The sequence below is a fragment of the Lemur catta genome, chromosome 1 (assembly GCF_020740605.2).
Source record: "Lemur catta isolate mLemCat1 chromosome 1, mLemCat1.pri, whole genome shotgun sequence".
In the NCBI taxonomy this organism is placed as follows: Eukaryota; Metazoa; Chordata; class Mammalia; order Primates; family Lemuridae; genus Lemur; species Lemur catta.
In genome coordinates this window covers 282211995-282231795 of record NC_059128.1, presented here as the reverse complement: position 1 = coordinate 282231795, position 19801 = coordinate 282211995, and the positions used below count along the sequence as shown (strand labels likewise).

Sequence of the window (19801 nt, the reverse complement as noted above, 5' to 3'; positions counted from 1 at the left end):
CTTTCTTACCCTTCAAGTTTGACGGGGGTCTGGGCTCTCTATTGTGTGGCCTGCTGTGCTCTGACCTAGTGCACTCACACTAAGGAATATAGTCAGTAATGTGGTGGAGTATACGTAAGACAGGATGTCATGAGTAAGGAATCCAAGCACACCACTACAGAAAGTCATGTCATCGCAAAGGAAGACAGCAGGACAGAAAGGAAGAAACCAAGGATCTACAAAACAACCAGAGAGCAATTAACAAGATGGCAGCAGTACGTCCTCACCTATCAATAATTACCTTAAATGTAAACGAATTAAATTCCTTAATCAGAAGACATAGAAGGGCTGAATGGATTTAAAAAACAAAAAACAGGAAAACAAGACCTAACTATATGCTGCCTATGAGAGAGCAGGAGTAGCTATACTCTATCAGTTAAGATAGACTTTAAGTCAAACTGTAAGAAAAGACAAAGAAGGTCATTACATAATGATAAAAGGTCAATTCATCAAAAAGATAGAACAATTGTAAATATATATGCACCCATGATTGGAGAGTCTAAATATATAAAGCAAATATCAGGAGACCTGAAGGCGGAGAGACTGCTCTACGCTAACAGTAGGGGACTTTGGTACCCTACTTTCAACAGAGGACAGATCGGCCAGACCAAAAATCAATAAGGAAACACTGTTGTAGTCTGTTCAGGCTGCTATTAAAAAACATCTTAGACTGGGTAATTTGTAAACAACAGAAATTTATTTCTTACAGTTCTAGAGGCTGGGAAATCCAAGGTCAAGGTGCCAGCAGATTCAGTGTGTGGTGAGGGCCCATTTTGCACAGACGGCACCTTGTTGCTGTGTCCTCAGGTGGAGGAAACGGCCAAATGTGCTTCATCCAATCTCTTTCATAAGGGTACTAATTCCACTCGTAAGTGCCCTAATCCCATTCACAAACCCTCATGATTTAACCACTCCCCAAAGGCCCTACTTCTTAATATTATCACATTGGTGATGAAGTTTTAACACATAAATTTTGGTGGGACACCAACACTCAGACCATAACAGATCTGAACTATACTGTAGACCAGCTGGACCGAACAGACACATACAGAATATTCCATCCAGCAACAACAGAATTCACGTTCTTCTCAGGCGCACACGGAACATTTTCCAGAACGGATCATTCGTTAGGCCACTAAAAAAGGTTTAAAAAATTTAAGAAGATTGAAGTCATATCAAATATCTTTTCCTGCTACAATGGTATAAAACTTGAAGTCCATAATAGGAGCAATTTCAGAAAATTCACAGATACGTAGAAATTTAAACAACATGCTCCCGAACAACCAATGGATCAAAGAAGAAATTAAAAGGGAAATTAAAAAATATTTTGAGACAAATGAAAATGGGAACACAACATACCAAAGCTTACAGGATGCAGCAAAAGCAGTTCTAAGAGAGAATTTTATAGTAATAAATGCCTACATCAAAAAAAGAAAGAAAAGTCTCTAAAGTTACACCTCAAGGAAATAGAAAAAGAAGAACAAACTAAGCCAAAAGTCAGCAGCGGGAAGGAAATAACAAAGATCAGAACAGAAATAAATGAAATAAGGACTAGAAAAACAATAGAAAAGGTCAAAACAAAGAGGTGGTTTTTTAGAAAAATAAACAAAATTGACACACTCAGCTTAAGAAAGAAGACTCAAATAAATAAAATCAGAAATGAAAGGGGAAACATTACAACTGATACCACAGAAGAACAAAGGATCATACGAGACTGTTAGGAACAAATTACACATCCACACACTAGATAACCTAGAAGAAATGGGTAAATTCCTAGAAACATACAACCTACCAAGACTGAATAGGAAGAAACAGAAAATATGACCAGACCAATAAAAGCAAGGAGACTGAATCAGTCATAAAAAGTTTCCCATCAAAGAAAAGCCCAGGATCAGATAGTTTCATGGCCGAATTCTACCAACCATTTAAAGAACTAATAATAATCCATCTCAAACTCTTCAAAAAAACTGAAGAGGAAGGAATACTTCCAAACTCATTTTATGAGGCCTATGTTACCCTGAGATCAAAGCCAGACAAGGACACTGTCAGAAAATTACAGACCAATATACTTAATGAACATAGATGCAAAAATCCTCAACAAAGTACTAACAAATTGAATTCAACAATAAATGCATTAAAAGGATCATTCACCATGATCAAGTACAATTTATCCCTGGGATACAAGGAAGATTCAACACATGCAAATCAAAAAGCATGATATACTATATTAACAGAATGAAGGACAAAAACCATATGATGATGTTTTTGACAAAATTCAACATCCTTTCATGATGTTGAAACTCCCAACAGATTAAGTATAGAAGGAATGTTCCTCAACACAATAAAGGCCATATATAACGAGTCCACAGCTAACATCATATCATCAACTTAAGTTCATGAAGAAAGGAAAGTCTCTTCAAAAAATGGTGTTGGCAAAAAACAGTGATCTAGCACCTCTTGTATTATCCTGGATAGAGCTGGAGCCCATTCTACTAAATGAAGTATCACAAGAATGGAAAAACAAGCACCACATGTATTCACCATCAAATTGGTATTAACTGACCAACACTTTAGTGCACATATAATAGTAACATTCATCAGGTGCTGAGCAGGTGGGAGGGGGGAGGAGGAGATGGGCATATTCACACCTAATGGGTGTGGTGTGCACCTTCTGGGGCGCAGACACGCTTGAAGCTCTGACTCGGGCGGGGCAAAGAAAATATATGCAACCTAAACATTTGAGCCCTCGTAATATGCTGAAATAAAAAACAATGGTGTTGGGAAAACTGGATATCCACATACAAAAGAATGAACTTTTATCCTCATCTCATACCACGTACCCAAATCAACTCAAAATAAATTAAAGTCTTAAATGTAAGACCTGAAACTATAAAACTGCTAGATAATATAAAGGGGAAAAGTTCCATGACATTGGTTTGTGCAATGATTTTGTGGATATGGCCCCCAAAGCGTAGGCAACAAAGCAAGAATAAACAAATGGAATTATATCAAACTAAAAAGCTTCCGCACAGCAAAGAAAACAACAGCGTGAAGAGACAACCTATAAAATAGGAGAAATATTTGCAAAGTATACACATAAGGGGTTAACATCCAAAATAATATAAGGAACTCTAACAACTCAATAATAAGAAAAACCTGATTAAAAATGGGTGAAGGAGCATAGACATCTTACTCCAAAGAAGATATATTTGATACAAATGGCCAAAAGGTATATGAAAAAATGTTCAGTATCACTAATCATCAGGGCAATGCAAACTAAAACCACAAAGAGATATCACCTCACACTTATCAGAATGGTTAAATTATAAAAAAGATTAAAGATAACAAGTGTTGGTAAAGATGTGGGAAAAGGGAACCCTTGTACGCTGTTGGTGGGAATGTAAATTAGTACAGCCATTACGGAAAATAGTATAAAATTCTTCAGAACAATCAAAAATAGAATAGTTGATGCAGCAAGCCCACTTCTGGGTATATATTCAAGGGATACAAAATCAGTATGTTGAAGAGCTATCTGCACCCCATTTTCAAGGCAGCACTCTCACAGCAGCCAAGATCTGGAAGCAACCCATGTGCCCATCGACGGATGAATGAATAAAGAAAATGCATATATATATATATATATATATATATATATATATATAGTAGAAGACTATTTGGCCTTAAAAGAGAAAGAAATCCTGTCATTTGTGACAACATGGATGAACACAGAGGACATTACACTCTGTGAAATAAGCCAGGCACAGAAATACAAATACTGTTTGATCTCACATGAGGAGTGTAGAAAAGTCGAACTCATAGACGCAGAGAGTGGAATGGTGGTTACCAGAGGCTGGAGCTTGGGGGGTTGGGGAGATGTGGGTCAAAGGGTACACAATCTCAGGCAGGAAGAATAAGTTCGAGAGATCTATTGTACAGCACGGTGATCACAGTTAATAAGAGTACACAGTGGTCCCTCCTTACCAGCAGGGGACACATTCCAAAACCCCCGTGGATGCCTGGAACCATGAATAGTACCAAATCCCATACTTACAGGTTGAGTATTCCCCATCTGAAATGTTTGGGACCAGAAGTGTTTTGGATTTTGGATTTTTTCAGATTTGGGAATATCTGCGTCATATTTACCAATTGAGCATCCCAAATCTGAACACCCGAAATCCAAAATACTCCAATGAATACTTCCTGTCAGCTCCCAAAAAGTTTTAGATTTTGGAGCATTTGGATTTTGAATTTTCATATTTGGAATGCTCTACCTGTACTATGTTTTTTCCTATACGTATCATGCCTTTGATAAAGTTTAATTTATAAATTAGGCACAGTAAGAGATTAACAATAATAAAAGAAAACAACTATAACAATATACTGTAATAAAAGTTATGTGAATGTGATCTCCCTTTCTCAAAATATCTTATTGTCCTACAGATCTTAGCAACCTCAGTGTAAGATTTTTTATTTCCTTATTAAGCTGAGAACTTTCACCTTTTCACTGAAAGGATACATTTTACAGTTTCTCTTTGGTCTACTGCAGTGCCAGCATCACTGCTCATGTGCTTTGTGGCCATTAATTAAGTAAAATAGGGTTACTTGAACACAAGTGGTAAGATACAGAGACAGCTGATGTGATAACCGAGACAGCTACTAACTTTGATAAGTGAGCCGCAGGCAGCGTGGACAGCGTGGATGCCATGGACAAAAGAATGATGCACATCGTGGGTGGGGCGGGGCAGGATGGCGCGAGATTTCACCGTGCTACTAAAAAAGGCATGTAATTTAAAACTTACAAATTGTTTATTTCTGGGCTTTTCCACTTAGTATTTTTGGACTGTGGCTGACCTCAAGTAACTGAAATAGCAGAAAGCAAAACCGCAGATAAGGGGAGGGCGCTGGACTGTGTCCGTGAAAATTGCTATGACGGCAGAGGTTATGTGTTCTCACCACAGAAAACAGTTAGGATGTCAGGTGATGCACATGTGAGTTGCCTTGATTGAGCCACTTCACAGTGTACACGGATGTCAGAACATCACACCACATACCATCAATAGGTGCCATTTTTATCTGTGAGTTAAACAATGCATTAAGTAAACGCTGTCATGACCAGGGCAAACAGCACTGGTGCAGGGTGCAGAGAAGTGCTGTGCTGTCCGAGCGCACCACGAGCTGGCGTGGTCTGAGCTCCTTGGTGACCACAGTCCTCGGGCCCCAGGATCTCTCCAGGGAGCACTCAGCGCCCCCCTGCATGGTTTGCTCCCCTCCTTCGGATCTCCCTTCTCTGTCGTCTCAACGCTCCAGCCCCCCAATACCGCCCAGGCCCCCACCTTGTTTTATCTTATTTTTCTTAGCACTTGCCACTCTCTAATAGCCTACAGTTTCCTTTTCCTTTTTAAAAATTCTCCATGAGGGCAGGTATTTTGTCTGCTTAGTTTTCCCTGTGTCCCCAGCAGCTGGGCGGTGAGTGCTGCACACAGCTGCTCTGTCAGTATCTGCTGAATGAGCGAATAAGTGAATGAATGTCTGGCCCCTCATGTTGCAGAAACCTGCGTGGATGCCGGCAGACAACTGCAGAGAAACTGAACCTTGGCTCCCCTGCAAAACCAGCTGAGCGACTGAGAGTCACGCCTAGCATGGCTCTGGTCAACTTCTACCAACTCTTCTTCCTGCTGATTCTAGCTTTTTAAACAAGAAAGGGCCATGAGATTTTATAGTATTTAATTTCTGCAGGGAAAAATGTTAAAAGTAATAGGTGATCAAAAAAAAAAAAAGAGAGAGAGAGAAAAAAACCTACATATTTTCACTCTCAGAAACAGTCACTGCTTTACCTTTTGGTTTATTTCCTTCCAGACTTTTCTATGCACACAGAAGGTATCTGCAGAGTTGGAAAACACAGGTTAAACATATTTAAACTGTATGTTACTTAAATTTTTCAAATAATATACCTAACATGTTTTTTGTCAACCTCCAGATGTGCAAATTTAAAGTAAGTGCCCAATTGTTATTTTGAAAAAGTGCTATACATACATTATCTTTCTGGTGTTTCTAGATTTTTAGACACTCCGTAATGTATTTAGATTTTTCTTTTCAGTTTAATAATTATACTCATTGCTTAAGTATTCACTTGAAAAACACATCGAACATAGTATTTGAAAATGTAGTTCACAAACTGTTTAAAAGTAAGCATGTCCTGGCTCCCAGCTTTGCAGACATCCTGTGCGTGGATACCCAATTTAGAGAGCGCTCTCCACGTGGGAATACAGCGTGGTCCTCCACGTAGGTCACCTGTTCCCTTAACAAGCACACAGACCTGCAGACAGTGCTATTCTCGCTGTGACTGGTCCATGATTCATCACAGAAGCCCCTGTGGTCAGACACAGACAGATGTCCCTCCTGCCCTCATCACAGTGCTGCGGAGAGGATGCTGGTGCGGTGTCCTTCCAGCTAGGGGACGCAGGCCCTACACGGTGGCGCTGTGCACGCTGGCAGGTGCGCACAGTTCCTCCCAGAGGGGACGAGCTGATGCAGCCATGGCCCCATGGTTCTTAGAGATAAGGCCGTGAGGACGACGTGTACCTTCAGAGTCCCAGAGGACACGCCGTTAGGACGGCAGCACGGCAGCAGATTAGCGCAGGAGGTAGCAAGGGACACCCGGAAAAGTAGTTTTACTTTGTTCTAAAGCCAGCGGAAAAGTTATAAGCTTCAGGAGACAGGTCCGAAGACGCCACCAAAGAGCCAAAGAGAAAGATCCCCAGGAGGCAAAAGAGACGGCGTTTCCTCGCCATCATGCTGGTGAATTTCCTGTGCTCACACTTCCCAAACGCTAGCAAATCACGTGCTCTGGTAGGTCCCAAAGGCGATGCGCAGAGGAGAGAAGCGGCGCTTACGTGAGAAGTTAAACCCCTAAGGAGGAGGGAGAGGGTAAGAAAGCAAAGGACCCTCCGTTCCACATATGCTGGAGAGGTTAGAAAATGATCAGCACTTTTGTGACTGAGCTACGGGGCTGTGCCTGCAAACATTTCAAACAGTTTTCACCAAAAAGTACATTTTTCATTCTAAAAATAGCAGTGAATTGTTTCCAGGTGAAGTTTATTTCAGATTTGTTAAAATGTTAAGACCCCAGGGAGGCTGAAAGGGGGGTGTGGCGCCTGGGCCCCTCCTCCCTCCAACGTCCTCCGTGCCGGCTGCCCAGTTCCAGCAGCCCTGGACCAGCAGGCTCCGTGGGGATGCCATGGCGGGCGTCCAGGGCAGGGGCAGCTTCCAAACTGAGCGTAGACGGAGGGGAAGGAGTAGACGGAGGGGAAGGAGGAGCCGGGCAGGGCTGAGGGGCGAGGTGGGAGAGCTGGGGCTGGGTTCCAGTCTGACCTGTTCCTGTCCCTCCTCCTGCCTGTCAGGAAAGAGGCATTGCCTCAGGGCTGGGGTGCTGGGACCAGGACGGGGTGACCACCCAGCCCAGCCCACCTGGCACTCCCACGCTTATCCAGGACACTCAGCCAGCGTGGCCAGCGTGGGGGTCCCAGGGATGCTCTCCCCACGGCCTCGTCCTACAGGGTCAGCAGTGGGATGGACAGATCACCATGCAAGGGCCGGGCAGTCCGCGTGGTGGCAGCTCCCCTGGGTGCTGGGCTGGGCAGGGCTGTGAGCAGGACCCAGTGCCTGGCTGGGAACCCGCAGACCCCGTCACTCTGCCAAGTCCAACATGTGCAGGCACATTTTCCAGAAAAGAGGTGTTTGATTTTTCTCAGATGTTCGGAGAAGCGTGTGGCCCTAGTGACTAAGAGTGATGCAGAGATGGGTGTTGGTGTTTTCTTGCAGGTCCTAGAAATGGGAGCGGAACCCGCATGGCATTAAAAAAAAAGTAGGTTTTCTGAGCCTCCCATGCATTTCCTAGAAGCACAAACTCTCCTTATGGGAATGAAGGGAGAAGACTGTGCTCCTAACCGGGGAGTGTGGACACTTCTGAGAAGGCAGCTCCTTGCAAACCTGCCCCTCCTCCCACAACGACCACGGAGAACCCAGTCCAGGTCCCCAGCACCTTCCTGAAACTCCTACACGGCCAGACAGAAGCTGACGTCCCCAGCTGGGAGGAACCGTGGACCTTCTGTGCAGTGTCCTGTTTCCGTGTCTTGTGAAAAACTGATTTGCTCGTTTAAGTGAGACTAAAAGCCCCCAGCAGGGACATCTCACTTCCCCTGGAGGCAGTCTACTTCCTGCAGTGAATTGCAGTTTTAGAAATTACTCTCCTGCCCACGAAAGCCAGCCTTACTCCTTGTGCTTACAGGCAACTCCTGGTTTATAGCACAGTAGCTACTTTGCCCAGCTTTGAAAATAGGAACTTAGTCATTGAACTCACAGATCACCGAGTTCAGGCTCTCTCCTGGCATTTGCCAGGTGTGCTGTAACTGCAGGAATACAAACCCTGAGACGGGGACTTGGGAGGGTGGGAGGAGGGTTTACCAGATTGAGATACAAATCACAAAGAACCTTAGCTTTAAAAGAGAATTTAGAGGCCATTCTGTTCCAGGATTATCAAATTTGGCTCTGCATGAAGCCAAGTTTAAAACAAATGAAAGTAAATACAGGCTCTTGGCCTCCACCCTGGACCAGCAGAGTTTTGAATTGTTCAAGGTGGGGTCCAGGAATCTGTCTTTTAAAAATACTTCCTGATTTGGGAACTGTGATCTCATTTTCTCTTCTTTAAATAAGGAAGATGATTCCAGAGGCTCTAAGAGACCCTCTTAAAGTCACTATAAATATGGAGTAATGAAATAAGATCTTGTCAATATGTACCAGGCAAACAAAAAGAGTGGCTGTCTGTTTGCACACTGACGTTTCAGCCCTTTCAAGTCGCCTCATTGTTCTGTAGGACATAAAAGTCCAGTTGACAAATATAAAAGACCAGAAGGCATCAAAGAGCACTTATGTCTCTGCTAATCAACGGTATCATTTATCAGGTGCCGAGACACAATGCAAGTGGTGTGACAGACATGTCGCGCACTCGGCTAAGGCTGCCCCTGTGACAAGAGGCTGAACTTTCCCTCCAGCAGAGTGGGCAGGTGGCCGTTCACAGGCTCAGTGTGAGTGTCACCTGTTTAAGCCTTTCTCTCCATGTCCCCTAAATGACAGTAGCATTGTTCCTTATATGCCTTTGGGGGGAGGCACTGCAATGAATGCCACACAGCATGTTTAAGGTACAATGCCAGGTATAACGCCAGGTCGTACTGGGTAGAGTTGTATGTATTTCAGAGGACACGGCATGATAGGATATAGAGCTAATCTCAGAATTGAAAAGAGCCTTACACATCGTCTTAGGTATCTACAAGGTGCCTTCATTTACGGATGAGGAGAAACCCTAAGACGTTAGCAGCTAGTTAGTGGCAGAATTAGAATTAAATGTTGGTTTTCACGACCTGGACTTCAGGGCCACCTCAATGGCAGCCCTGCAAGAGTTGTCAGTTCATTTGATCTTGGTAGAAGATCTACGTCTATGCAGGGGGCTAAACGCGGCTGACTCATTTGGGTAATTGCTGTTTTACAAGACTTTCCAAGAAAATGATGGCACTACCTTAGATCTAAGGTATATGAAAGACAAATTCCATAGGGTTCTTATTCACAACTATTTATTAACCAGATACCGGCCTGGATCTACAGGCACAGCAGTGACTAGAACAGCTCACGTAGGAACAGAAGAGACAGGAAGTAAAGATATTTGACAAGATCCTCGCAGACTATGACGTGTGCTGTGGAGGGAGAGGCATTAGCAGCACAGTGTGGACAAGAAGCTCCCTGAGAATCTACCAGGAAAAGAGAACATTCCCGCCCCGCGGACAGCGACCTCGGCGGCCCTGTGGCCGGGAACAGAGCTTCGTCCCTTGCTGGGTGAGCACCGAGCCCTCCACCCAGCATATGCAGGGAGCGTGAGCCTCAACCCTCCCGGGAAACAAGGGGCGTCGAGAAACACCGCGAGAGGCTGGCGAGGAGAGCCGGTGCGCGGGCAGATTCCAGCCACGCCGAGGACGTGCCATGTCTAGAAAATGAGGCGCGGCCGGCGTGGACAGGAGGCCTCGGCGCTGACACTCTCAGGCTCATGCTGCGCAGAAATGACGGGAGGCGACCGCAGACAGTGTGGACAGAGGAGGGCACAGACCTGCAGGGGTGAGGAGGGACTTCAGGGAGCCTAAGACCAGACCTCGGCAGGGTGCCGGGAGACGGGCCAAGTAAGAGCAGATGAGGACATGGAAGAGGCAGGACAGACGTGGGAGTAAAGGCTGAAAGCCCATGAGGGCTGACACGACAGCTCGGCGTGGCCGTTGGGGCCCGGAACTCAGGTGGTCTCACTCCCAGTGACCTTGGCCGAGCCTCGGTTTCCTGGCCAGACCGGCGCCGACTTCCAGGGCTAGTGATTGTCAGGGGCCTGATAACGGCAAAGCACTGAAAGCAGCACTTGGAACAACGTGCGCTGCCCTGCGTGTTTGCTGTTACAAAGAGAGTCTTCCCGCGAGTGCGCATTTTCCAGGCCAGGGTCCCCATCGCCAGACGAGCTGCCACGGGGACCTTAGGAGTCTCCATCGTTCATCTCCAGGGAGCAGTGGAGGCTGAGGGTATCGGGCATGGTAACGAATGCCTCCAGTTTGCCAAAAAGCTGGATTCTAGAAACCAGAGGTCAGTGAGGTCAACAGCAACGTCTGGCCAAGTTCTAGAAGGCTGGGAGCTCCGAGATGAAGAGAGCGTGAGCAGGGTCCAGCATCGACTCGCTGGGAACCACCACGTGGACCGAACCTCACTCTTCCCCTTCCTTAACACAGGGCCACTACCTTGCAAAACCACTTCATTAATTAATCAACATACACATGATGGGTGACTTCTTAATTTCTGGTGGTCACTTCAGGGATGGAACTGTTTAAAATCTCCCCAGCCTCAGGCTCACATGGATCAGGGGACTGAGGGCAGGGAGAGGTGGCCACTGAGTCTTCTGGGGCCTGGTATGGAGAAGACAGGATGCCGAGGTACAGCAGACTGAGCAGTTGAGGAAGAGGAAGGGGAGGAGGTGGGAGGGGGAAGAGGGAGAGAAGGAGGAGGAGGAGGAGCAGGGGTGAGGGAAGGGAGGGGAGGAGAAGGGAGGGAGGGGGAAGAGGAGGGGGAGCAGAAGGGAGGCAGGCGGAGGGGAAGGAGCAGCAGCAGGTGCCACCACTGGGCCCTGGGCAGGAAAAGCACAAAGGTGCCAGGAAGGTCACGGGGCAGTCGGGGCCGCCCACATCTCAGAAGCCCCCCAGGCCCAGCAGCCCTGGGTTGGTGGCGTGGCGGTCAGAAAGCAGGCCCAGCCCTGGTGCTGGTGGAGGGGATGCCACAGGGAGAGGTGAGTGGCAGGTGGGAAGTGGCGGTGGGTCAGGTCCCTCGGGGTGCGATTGGCCAGCCCGAGCAGCCCCTGTGTGGGCTACCATCCCACTGAGGCTGTAGGGGCCGGATTCTGGATGCTTCTACCCAGACCCTATCGTACCTAATACGTAAAGCAGAGATTTAAAAAAGCTAACTTGGGATAAAGACTCTATGCTTTCTTGGCTTTAAATTCATAAAGCACTATATTATATATCCATTTTATTATTCTATAAGACACAAAAAGCTACAATATAGAATTTCTCAACACAGAAAACTCCATGGTGACGTCCTGATAGGACTCCAGTTAGACAACTTTGATTTGGCTGCATGTGTTCCCGGCATGCCTCATGCTGTCTACGTTTGGGGACTCCAGATGTCAACGTGCTGTGACCACCACATAGCGCTGGGCATGATTAAAGGATTGATTTGGAGAAAAAAAAATCGCATCTGGTGTTGAGAGGGGCGTCTGGGGTTGCTCTGCACGGAGCAGGAGTGTCTGTCTTAGAATCCTGGGCGGGGGATGAGGGGTGGGGAAAAGGTGACTTCGAGCTTGCAAGTTTCCCGGCAGGCTGATCTGCTCTTCAGAATCCCAGTTATCAGAAGTTCTGGCGCCTAGTCTGTGCCCTCTAGCTAGCTACTAAAGCTGGTGGCTCAGCCCTGTCTCCCCGGAACAAGGAGGAAACCGTGGCTCGTTCATTTCTGCAGTGACAGCCATTCAGCTACTGAGGCCATATCAGGTCACCCTTCAGTTTTCTCTTATTCTGCTAACCTCATCTTCCTTCTGCCACAATCTACTGGGCAATCCCCTCTAGCAATGATGCCTGGATTAGTGTATAACTCTCACTCAAGCTGGCTTTAAGATGTCAAACCTTGGCAGCTACCTTCCGTCAGCCTGAGGGATGGCCACCCTTTGCTCCCCACCTGCCCTCACTGTTTGCACCGCAGGCCTGGGGTGGCCAGACCTTCCTCGTCCCCTTGTATCTGATCACATCCACCGTGCGGCCATCACATCTGTAAATGGCTCGGTGGTTCAAAACCCTGCCTCGACAATGCTTAGCACCTCCCAGCACAGAGCCACCAGCCACCTGCACCTCTCCACCTCCATCAGCACAGCGCCTTGTTTCAACCCGAGGCAGCATCGGCACTGAGACGTTTCCAGCCCTTCTTCCGCATGTACATGTAGTTCCGGCGTGTTTGACAGAGCAGGGCCGGGATTGGGGTGAGGCCAGTGAGGTGCTGGTCTCAGGTGCAAACCTTTAGGGGTGCCCAGAAGCTCAGGAATCAAAATAAACAACAGTTTTATACAATATTTTTCTAAAATCAAAATAAATGCAAAACAACTCAGGATGAACAAATACCAAAATTTTAAAGGAAGACAGGATGAAATGAATGCAAATGAACACAGACCCAGCCCTGGGCATGCACGACCTGAGAGCCTCTCTGAGGGCCAGTCCCTCGGGCTGGAGAGAGCCCCGGAAAGACCAGCCAGCCCGGCCTGCGCTCTGCGGAAACACAGCAAGGGCAGGGCCTCTGCCTCTTCCCGTCCAGCCCACTCCATCCTCGGGGTTGTATTAAGTACGATCACCCCCCCCATCTAAAGGCAAAGAAAGTAAGGGGTCACCCTTCACTGCCCTGTGGGGTTCTTTCAGAAAGTCCCTACTGTATCGATCGTCACGTGTGTTCGTCGTCCAGACCAGGGCGGCTCTCCTCCCCACGGCACCTCCTTCCGGCTCATCTTCTGCGTCCTGCCAGATCCAGCCTCGGCCCGGCCTAGGCACCCTCAGCCTTTGTCACTCGCCCAGCACAGTCAGCCAGCCTCGTTCCCATTAATGAGCACCGATGTCACTCCCTCCAAACCCAAGGAACGGAGGCCCTCATCTGTGCAGGGGGACTCCCTCGAGTCCTCCCGGGGCCTGACAGTTATGTGCTCATGGGATCCTGGACTCCCAGCTTCCGTCTGTTTCCATTTACAGCTTTGAACTCTGAGTTTCTAGTTTTCTTGTTTGGAGGCTTATTTCTCGCCGTGCCCTCATGTCTGACCTCACATCTCAGTGGGCTCATGCCTGTGCTTCAGGTTCTGACCGAGCCTGTTGGTCACCACCAGCAAATGCCCCTGGGGATTTACGGACATTTAAAACAAACGTTCTCCAGGAGAAGGTCCAAGTCACCCCGCATGAGCAAACAGTAACCGAGAATTTCCAGAGCACGTGCTGATTCTGGGAGCTGCGCCTCCATACTTGAACCTTCTCCAAAGCTGGAGAAATCGCAATCTTTCCTGCCTCTTCAGCAGCATAGATCTGTGCTGAGTGGCTCCAGCGGAGTGCCGGGGTCCCAGGAGGAGCTCAGCGCCTTGGGAGGCTGTGCCCGCAGCACCTGGAGGTCTCCCTGCCAGCCACATGGGCAATGCCAGCACCAAGTAAGCCCTGCTGCACGACCGGCACTCCTCGTGCAAGCCTCTCACCCACAGTAGCTGGACAGGAATCATTACGCACAGGCTCCAAACTGAGCCCAGCAGACCCCAAGCAGTCATGTGTCCCTCCGAAGTGGGAGGGACACACCACACCAGGAGCCGCCCCTTGTCACCCCTCCCCCTCCATCTTTGCACTGAAGCACCTGGGACCGGACATGCTTGAGGTGCAGGGAGGGGGTGGACAGCGTCCCTGGCCCACCTCGTGAACGAGCCTTCTAAAAAGACGGGCTGCAGAGGCCCTGTCTCCAGGACGAGCTTAACTTGGGCATAAAAGTAGATCAGTGCAAGAGACAGTAATCCCTCTGAGGGCACCTCCCATGCCCTGCACTCGGCGTTGGGCCTCGCCCACGCACAGCGCACACGCCATGAGCAGGCATGATTACAGGCAAATTCAGTGCCAATTCTTATTAATAATAAAAATACCTCGGGCAGTCAAATCCTTCTTTTTGGGGAGGGGCCATAAAAGGTAATTAATCTGAAAAGGAGTGGTTTTTACAGAAATCTGTTTTTTTAAATCTTTAACCAGTCTTTTTATATTTGTGTAAATTAATTTTTTAATTTTATTTCTGTATTAAAATAATATACCAGCATATTTATTTCCAGTGAAATTTGGAACAGGGGCACAGATTATTACTCTAGTGTTACACAAGTTTTCTAATATAATTTTTAATGAATCTTTTGTAATTTCACTTCCTTCCTAATTCGAGTCGTATGCCAAATGCGTAATTGAACACATCCTGCACATAAAGTTTCTTTCCTCAGTTTCCTAACATTATGACTTGGCTGTTAAGCTCTTCCGTAGTAGACTCTGAGACTCTTAGAGGCCAAACATAAACCTTAAAAACACACCCACGCAGAGTACACCATATGGAGGGAGATTGTTAATAAATATTTGCCAAATTAACCAAGGAATATACTTTGACATCAGGAACTTCCTTCTGAGACAATTCACTCTTTCCCAGAAGGGGTACTGTAAAATAACATTTAAACCAGGAAATAAAGAACACAGTGGTTAGTGTCCGCTGTGTAAATCCTTCTATGCACAAAGGCCCGATTTTCCTTGTTCCCTCCACAGCGAATTTTAACCAGGGCCCCCCACAGATACCTTTGCTCCTGGCCGGACTCCAGCCCTCTCGTGGCCGGCAGCCTGGCCAGCCGTGGCTGACTGCTGCCTCCCGGGAGGGACGGCCGGGGGTGCCAGAGCTCCTGATGTTTCCAGGGATGCTAGAAATCTGGAGTTCTATGTGAAAACCCCTGCTTTTTAAATGTTGGCCCATGCTTTGTTTGTTTTGCTTTTACAGATTTTCTGTATGCCAGGTTTGTCGTCTGAGCCTTCAATGTGCAACCAGGTGCTGCAGACTGAATGTTTTCTGTCCCCCCTAAATTCCTGTCCTGGAACCTGACCCCCGATGTGATGGTGTTCAAGGTGGGGCCGTTGAGAGGTGAGCAGGTCATGGGGGTGGAGCCTTCAGGAATGGGATTAGTGTTCTCATGAGAGGGATCCCAGAGACCCCTTTGCCCCTTCTGCCACCTGAGGACACAGCGAGAAGGCGTCCTCTATGAACCAGGAAACAGCCCTCACCAAACACCAAATCTGCGGGCACCTTGATCTTGGACTTCCTGCTCTCCAAGACTATGAGGAATAAACGTTTGTTGTTTACAAGCCCCCTAGTCTGTGGGATATTACATCAGCCTGAACGGACCCAGACACCGTGTTCTACCCCGAACTGGCGCACAGCCCTGAGACACGCACAGGCCTCCCTCCCCTCCCCCTCTTCTCGACTGTCAGCTTCTCAGAGCCTTTCCCCCACCATCCTGTCTCAAAGTGCATTTGTTCCTTTCTAAACTGTCCTCTCCCCTCACTAGGACTTCACTGCCAAAGGGGCAGGGGCCTCGGGTGCCTGTTCTCTGTCCCTCCCAGGCTGTTGCACGGTGCCTGGCGCAGGCAGTCCAACGCGGGGAGAGAGAACAGCCGCCCGCCACCTGGAGTTCAACCTTTCCTGAGCTGACAGTCAGGGGCGCGGCTGTCCGCCAATAAAAATGTCTTCTCAGCGCCTGACATTTCTTACACACCCACTTAATGACTCCCTTCTGCCTGCCAAGACTGTACAGGTGATTTCCCCTTGAACTCCTGGCCTCCCAAAGCGCTAGGATTACAGGTGTGAGTCACCACGCCAGGTTACGGATGACTTGCAAAGAGCTGTTCAGTGCTTTAGAAACTTTAAAAGGATTCTCAGTTTAGGACCTAGGCCCCTGCTGTGTCTCACACAGGAGGAAGCCGAGACCTGGGCTGGAAGGGGTAGGTCAGGGTCAGGCTGCAGTTCGGGGTCGTGGCTGGGAAGCTGAGGCCTCACTGTCCACGTCTAACATGACGATTGGCAGTGGCACCTACCTCTCAGTGGACCTAAATGTGAGACTCTGCAAAGCGCCTTCCTCCTCCTCAACATAAAGCTGCCAGGCGCGGCAGGGCTGAGGCTGGGACCCACATTCCTGCCTCTGTGGACGAGCTGCCAGGGGGAGTCCGCCCTGACCAGGCGTGGAACTCACCTTTGAGGACTGGCTTCTTGCCGATGCTCCGGATGCTATAGACAGTGCCGGACAGGGGTGCGTCCGGAATGAGCTCTGCGAGCAGGTACCCGCCATACCAGGCACACAGGGATGCGAAGACAAGGAAACAAGCCTTGAAAGCACCTGGAGACAGACACCAGCAGAGACTGTGAACGGCTTTGTGCCCCGGGGCCACCAGGCAACCCCACCAGCGCACTCCCATGCCCTCCACTGCCTTTCATCCCAGCCACATGCAGGGCATCAGTGTCAAGGGACTGCTCTAAGGGACAGTACTCCCGGAGTGGCAATTGCTAGGGCTGGGGGGCACTGGGGAGGTGAGGGTGCGGAGCTGTCCTAGCAGAACCACCGCGGTGCGACAGGCTTGGCTACGGCTGGCACTTGAAGTAGACGGTAGCAGACAACACAACAAGACAGGAATGTTTCCAAGGACAATTTGTGATATTTGCTATTGGTTTGCGTCTTAGAGCTTCTTCAAGTGCTAATATCAACCAGTGGTTCATTAAGTGCCCTTGAACCAACACGCCCAGTGTGGACCTGAAAAAATAGAAGCAGCTCATTCCCTTTGTGAGACACAGCCCTGAGCAAGCCCCAGCAGCCAGACGAAAGCTCCAGAGGGTGGGGCGTGGTCTGTTTTGATTATCGCTGCATCACCTGTGCTGAGAACAGTACCTGGTGCCCCGTGAGCATGCAATGGTCCATGCTGGATCCTGGACTGACATATGACCCTGGGAAAAGTCCCCAAACCTGTCCTATCATCAGACACAAGCCTGCGGGGCCACCCAAAGGTTCCAAAGGCAGAAAGTCCCCGGAGATATCTTTCCGGTTGATTGGCAACAATACCTTATCTCTCCCATGTGATATGAGAAGCAGCTGAGAGATTTTACAATTCCTAAGAAAAAGGCATCTATCTCCTCCTAGGTTGCCAGAGCCCTGGGAGACAACTCCCTATGCCTTCACAGGCAATCCACTGCCTGGTTTTTTATTTTGCACCCTAAATATTGCACAGATCGTAACTTGTTCGGCAGTTTGCTTACCAAAACTGCCAAAGGGCAGGGAGAGCCACCAGCCCTGCAGAAAAGGACAGGCCCTGGGAGATTTGTCCTATAGCATTTAAATCCATAGTAATAGGTACACCCTTAAATAAGAGGAGGCCGGGCATGGTGGCTCACACCTGTAATCCCAGCACTCTGGGAGGCCAAGGCAGGAGGATTGCGTGAGCTCAGGAGTTCAAGATCAGCCTGAGCAAGAGCAAAATCCCGTCTCTACTAAAAACAGGAAAATTAGCTGGCATTGTGGTGTGCGCCTGTCGTCCCAGCTACCTGGGAGGCTGAGGCAGGAGGAACTCTTGAGCCCAGGAGTTCGAGGCTGCAGGGAGCTATGATCATACCATTGCACTCCAGCCTGGGTGACAGAGCAAGACTCTTGTCTCTCAAAAAGAAAGGAAAGAGAAAGAAAAGAAAAGAAAGAAAGAAAAAAGGAAGGAAGAAAGAAAAGAAATGAGAAAGGGAAGGAAGGAAAGGAGGGAGGGAATTATGGACCCTGAAGGGCCCGGTGATGGGCCCCACCCCTCCACCCAGCAGGAGTTGAGCTCTCCACTCGGGCTCCCTCCTCACCGCCACACCCCGAGAGAGCCCTTCCACCGCAGGCCCCTCCGCCGGCTGTGCCGAGTCAGCCTGCGCTTGTGCTCGGAGGGACGGCACCTCAGCACAGGGGATCGTGCTGACAGAACCACTTGTGTCTGCTTCACCTTGGGTTTTGTTTAGTTTTTTCAAATGCACTTTTCACCATAATTTTTTCATTTCTATTTCCCAAACGATGCAGTTTCTAAGATTGTTAGACTATTAAGCAGGGATGGCTTCCTGCTGGGAGAGGCCCAGGGCAGTGTGGCCACTGCAGTTTCCAGGGCTGAAGGGACGTATCAGAGCAGGATAACCCAGCCTCAGAGGACAGAATGAGGCGGTGGGGGCGGCCCAGCAGGCCCCGCTCCTGTTCAGTCCTCTGCAAGGTGGATGCCTCTGCCTGGGTCACTCTCCTCCCCGCAGCCCCGCACAGGCACCTCCCACGGCCCACCCCTCCAGGACTGTGCCCGGACGCCTAGGACAGTGGCCGGGCCGCATGATGTTCCAGAAAATTCTGTTGGATGAACACGGAATGGACAGTGTGCTAGGAGAGCAGCCACAGAGCATGTTCAAAGGCAACAACAGACCACTGTATCCTGTGAGTACTGCGTTGCGGCTGGACTATTTTATCTAAGCATAATACCTGAAGAAGAAAATTGCCTGAGCAGAGATCTTGCAGGCCTGTGGTCCCCAATCCCTGGGCCCCAGAGCTCTGCCAAGCCCACCCCCCCTCCGCCCCCGTGCCCTGGCGGAAACATTGTCTTCCATGAAACCCCTCCCTGCTGCCAAAACCCGTCCCCTAGTTGGGGACTGCTGTTCTAGACAACATGTCACACACGCAATCCTAAGCAAGGAGCTGCTGTTTAGCTTGGAGAAGACTGAAAAGGACCATTATGCTACCACTGAAATGTGTAAAAAACAGCTGCACAAAGGGAGGGTAACTTTGTCCCCACTTGAACAAGGACAAACGGGTGGGGGTGGCAGGGACGGAAATGGAGAATACACAGAAAGCCAGGCTCACAAGGGGAGCTGCAGACCCCGGCCCGCCCCTCGAGGCAGTGAGCACCTGGGAAGATGGGACAGTGTCTGTGCCTTGGGTGAGAGCTGCAGCCGATGACCTCCAGGCTGGGGACAGTCTGGTCTCCTGTGGTGGCACGTGGCTGGCCAAGACCTAGAGACCCAGAGCCAGAACCTCCTCCAGGGTGAGGCAGATCCGGCCTTAGGCTCCGGGACTCCCACCCTCAGAAGACAGGGTGCACGCGGGTGGAGAGCTGCGGGACCGGCAGGTCTGGCACAAAGTCACCAGAGGGAGGACCTAGGAGCCAGGAGGTGACTGACAAACTCCCAGCAGGACGCATGCATGATTCATCTCCTCGAGCTTCCCTCAGATCGGGCTTCAACAGTGAAAACTTATTTTCTCACATTCTGGAGGCTGGAAGTCCACGGTCAAGGTGTCACAGGGCTGCTTTCTCCAGAGGGTCTCCCCTTGGCTGGCAGATGGCACCTCTTCCCTGTGTCCTCACAGGTTCCATCCTCCGTGGGTGTCTGTGTTCTAATCCCCTCTCCTTATAGGACGCCAGTCAGACTGGGTCAGGAACCACCCTAACGAGACCCCATTTTAACTTGGTCATTTCTCTAGAGGCCCTGTCTCTAAGTACAGTCACGTTCTGAGGCACTGGGGTAAGGACTACGACATAGGCATTTTGGCGGAGAGGCCACAATT

At 49.0% G+C, this 19801-nt stretch overlaps 1 protein-coding gene across 1 annotated transcript in view; it reads right to left on the bottom strand.

Annotated features, from left to right (window-relative positions):
* FAM3B (FAM3 metabolism regulating signaling molecule B) overlaps positions 1 to 19801 on the bottom strand; it is a 31976-nt gene that overhangs the window by 10476 nt on the left and 1699 nt on the right. The window contains exon 2 of the mRNA XM_045558353.1: positions 16439 to 16582. Coding sequence (XP_045414309.1) covers positions 16439 to 16582 — 144 coding nt within the window. The remainder of the gene's footprint in view (positions 1 to 16438; positions 16583 to 19801) is intronic.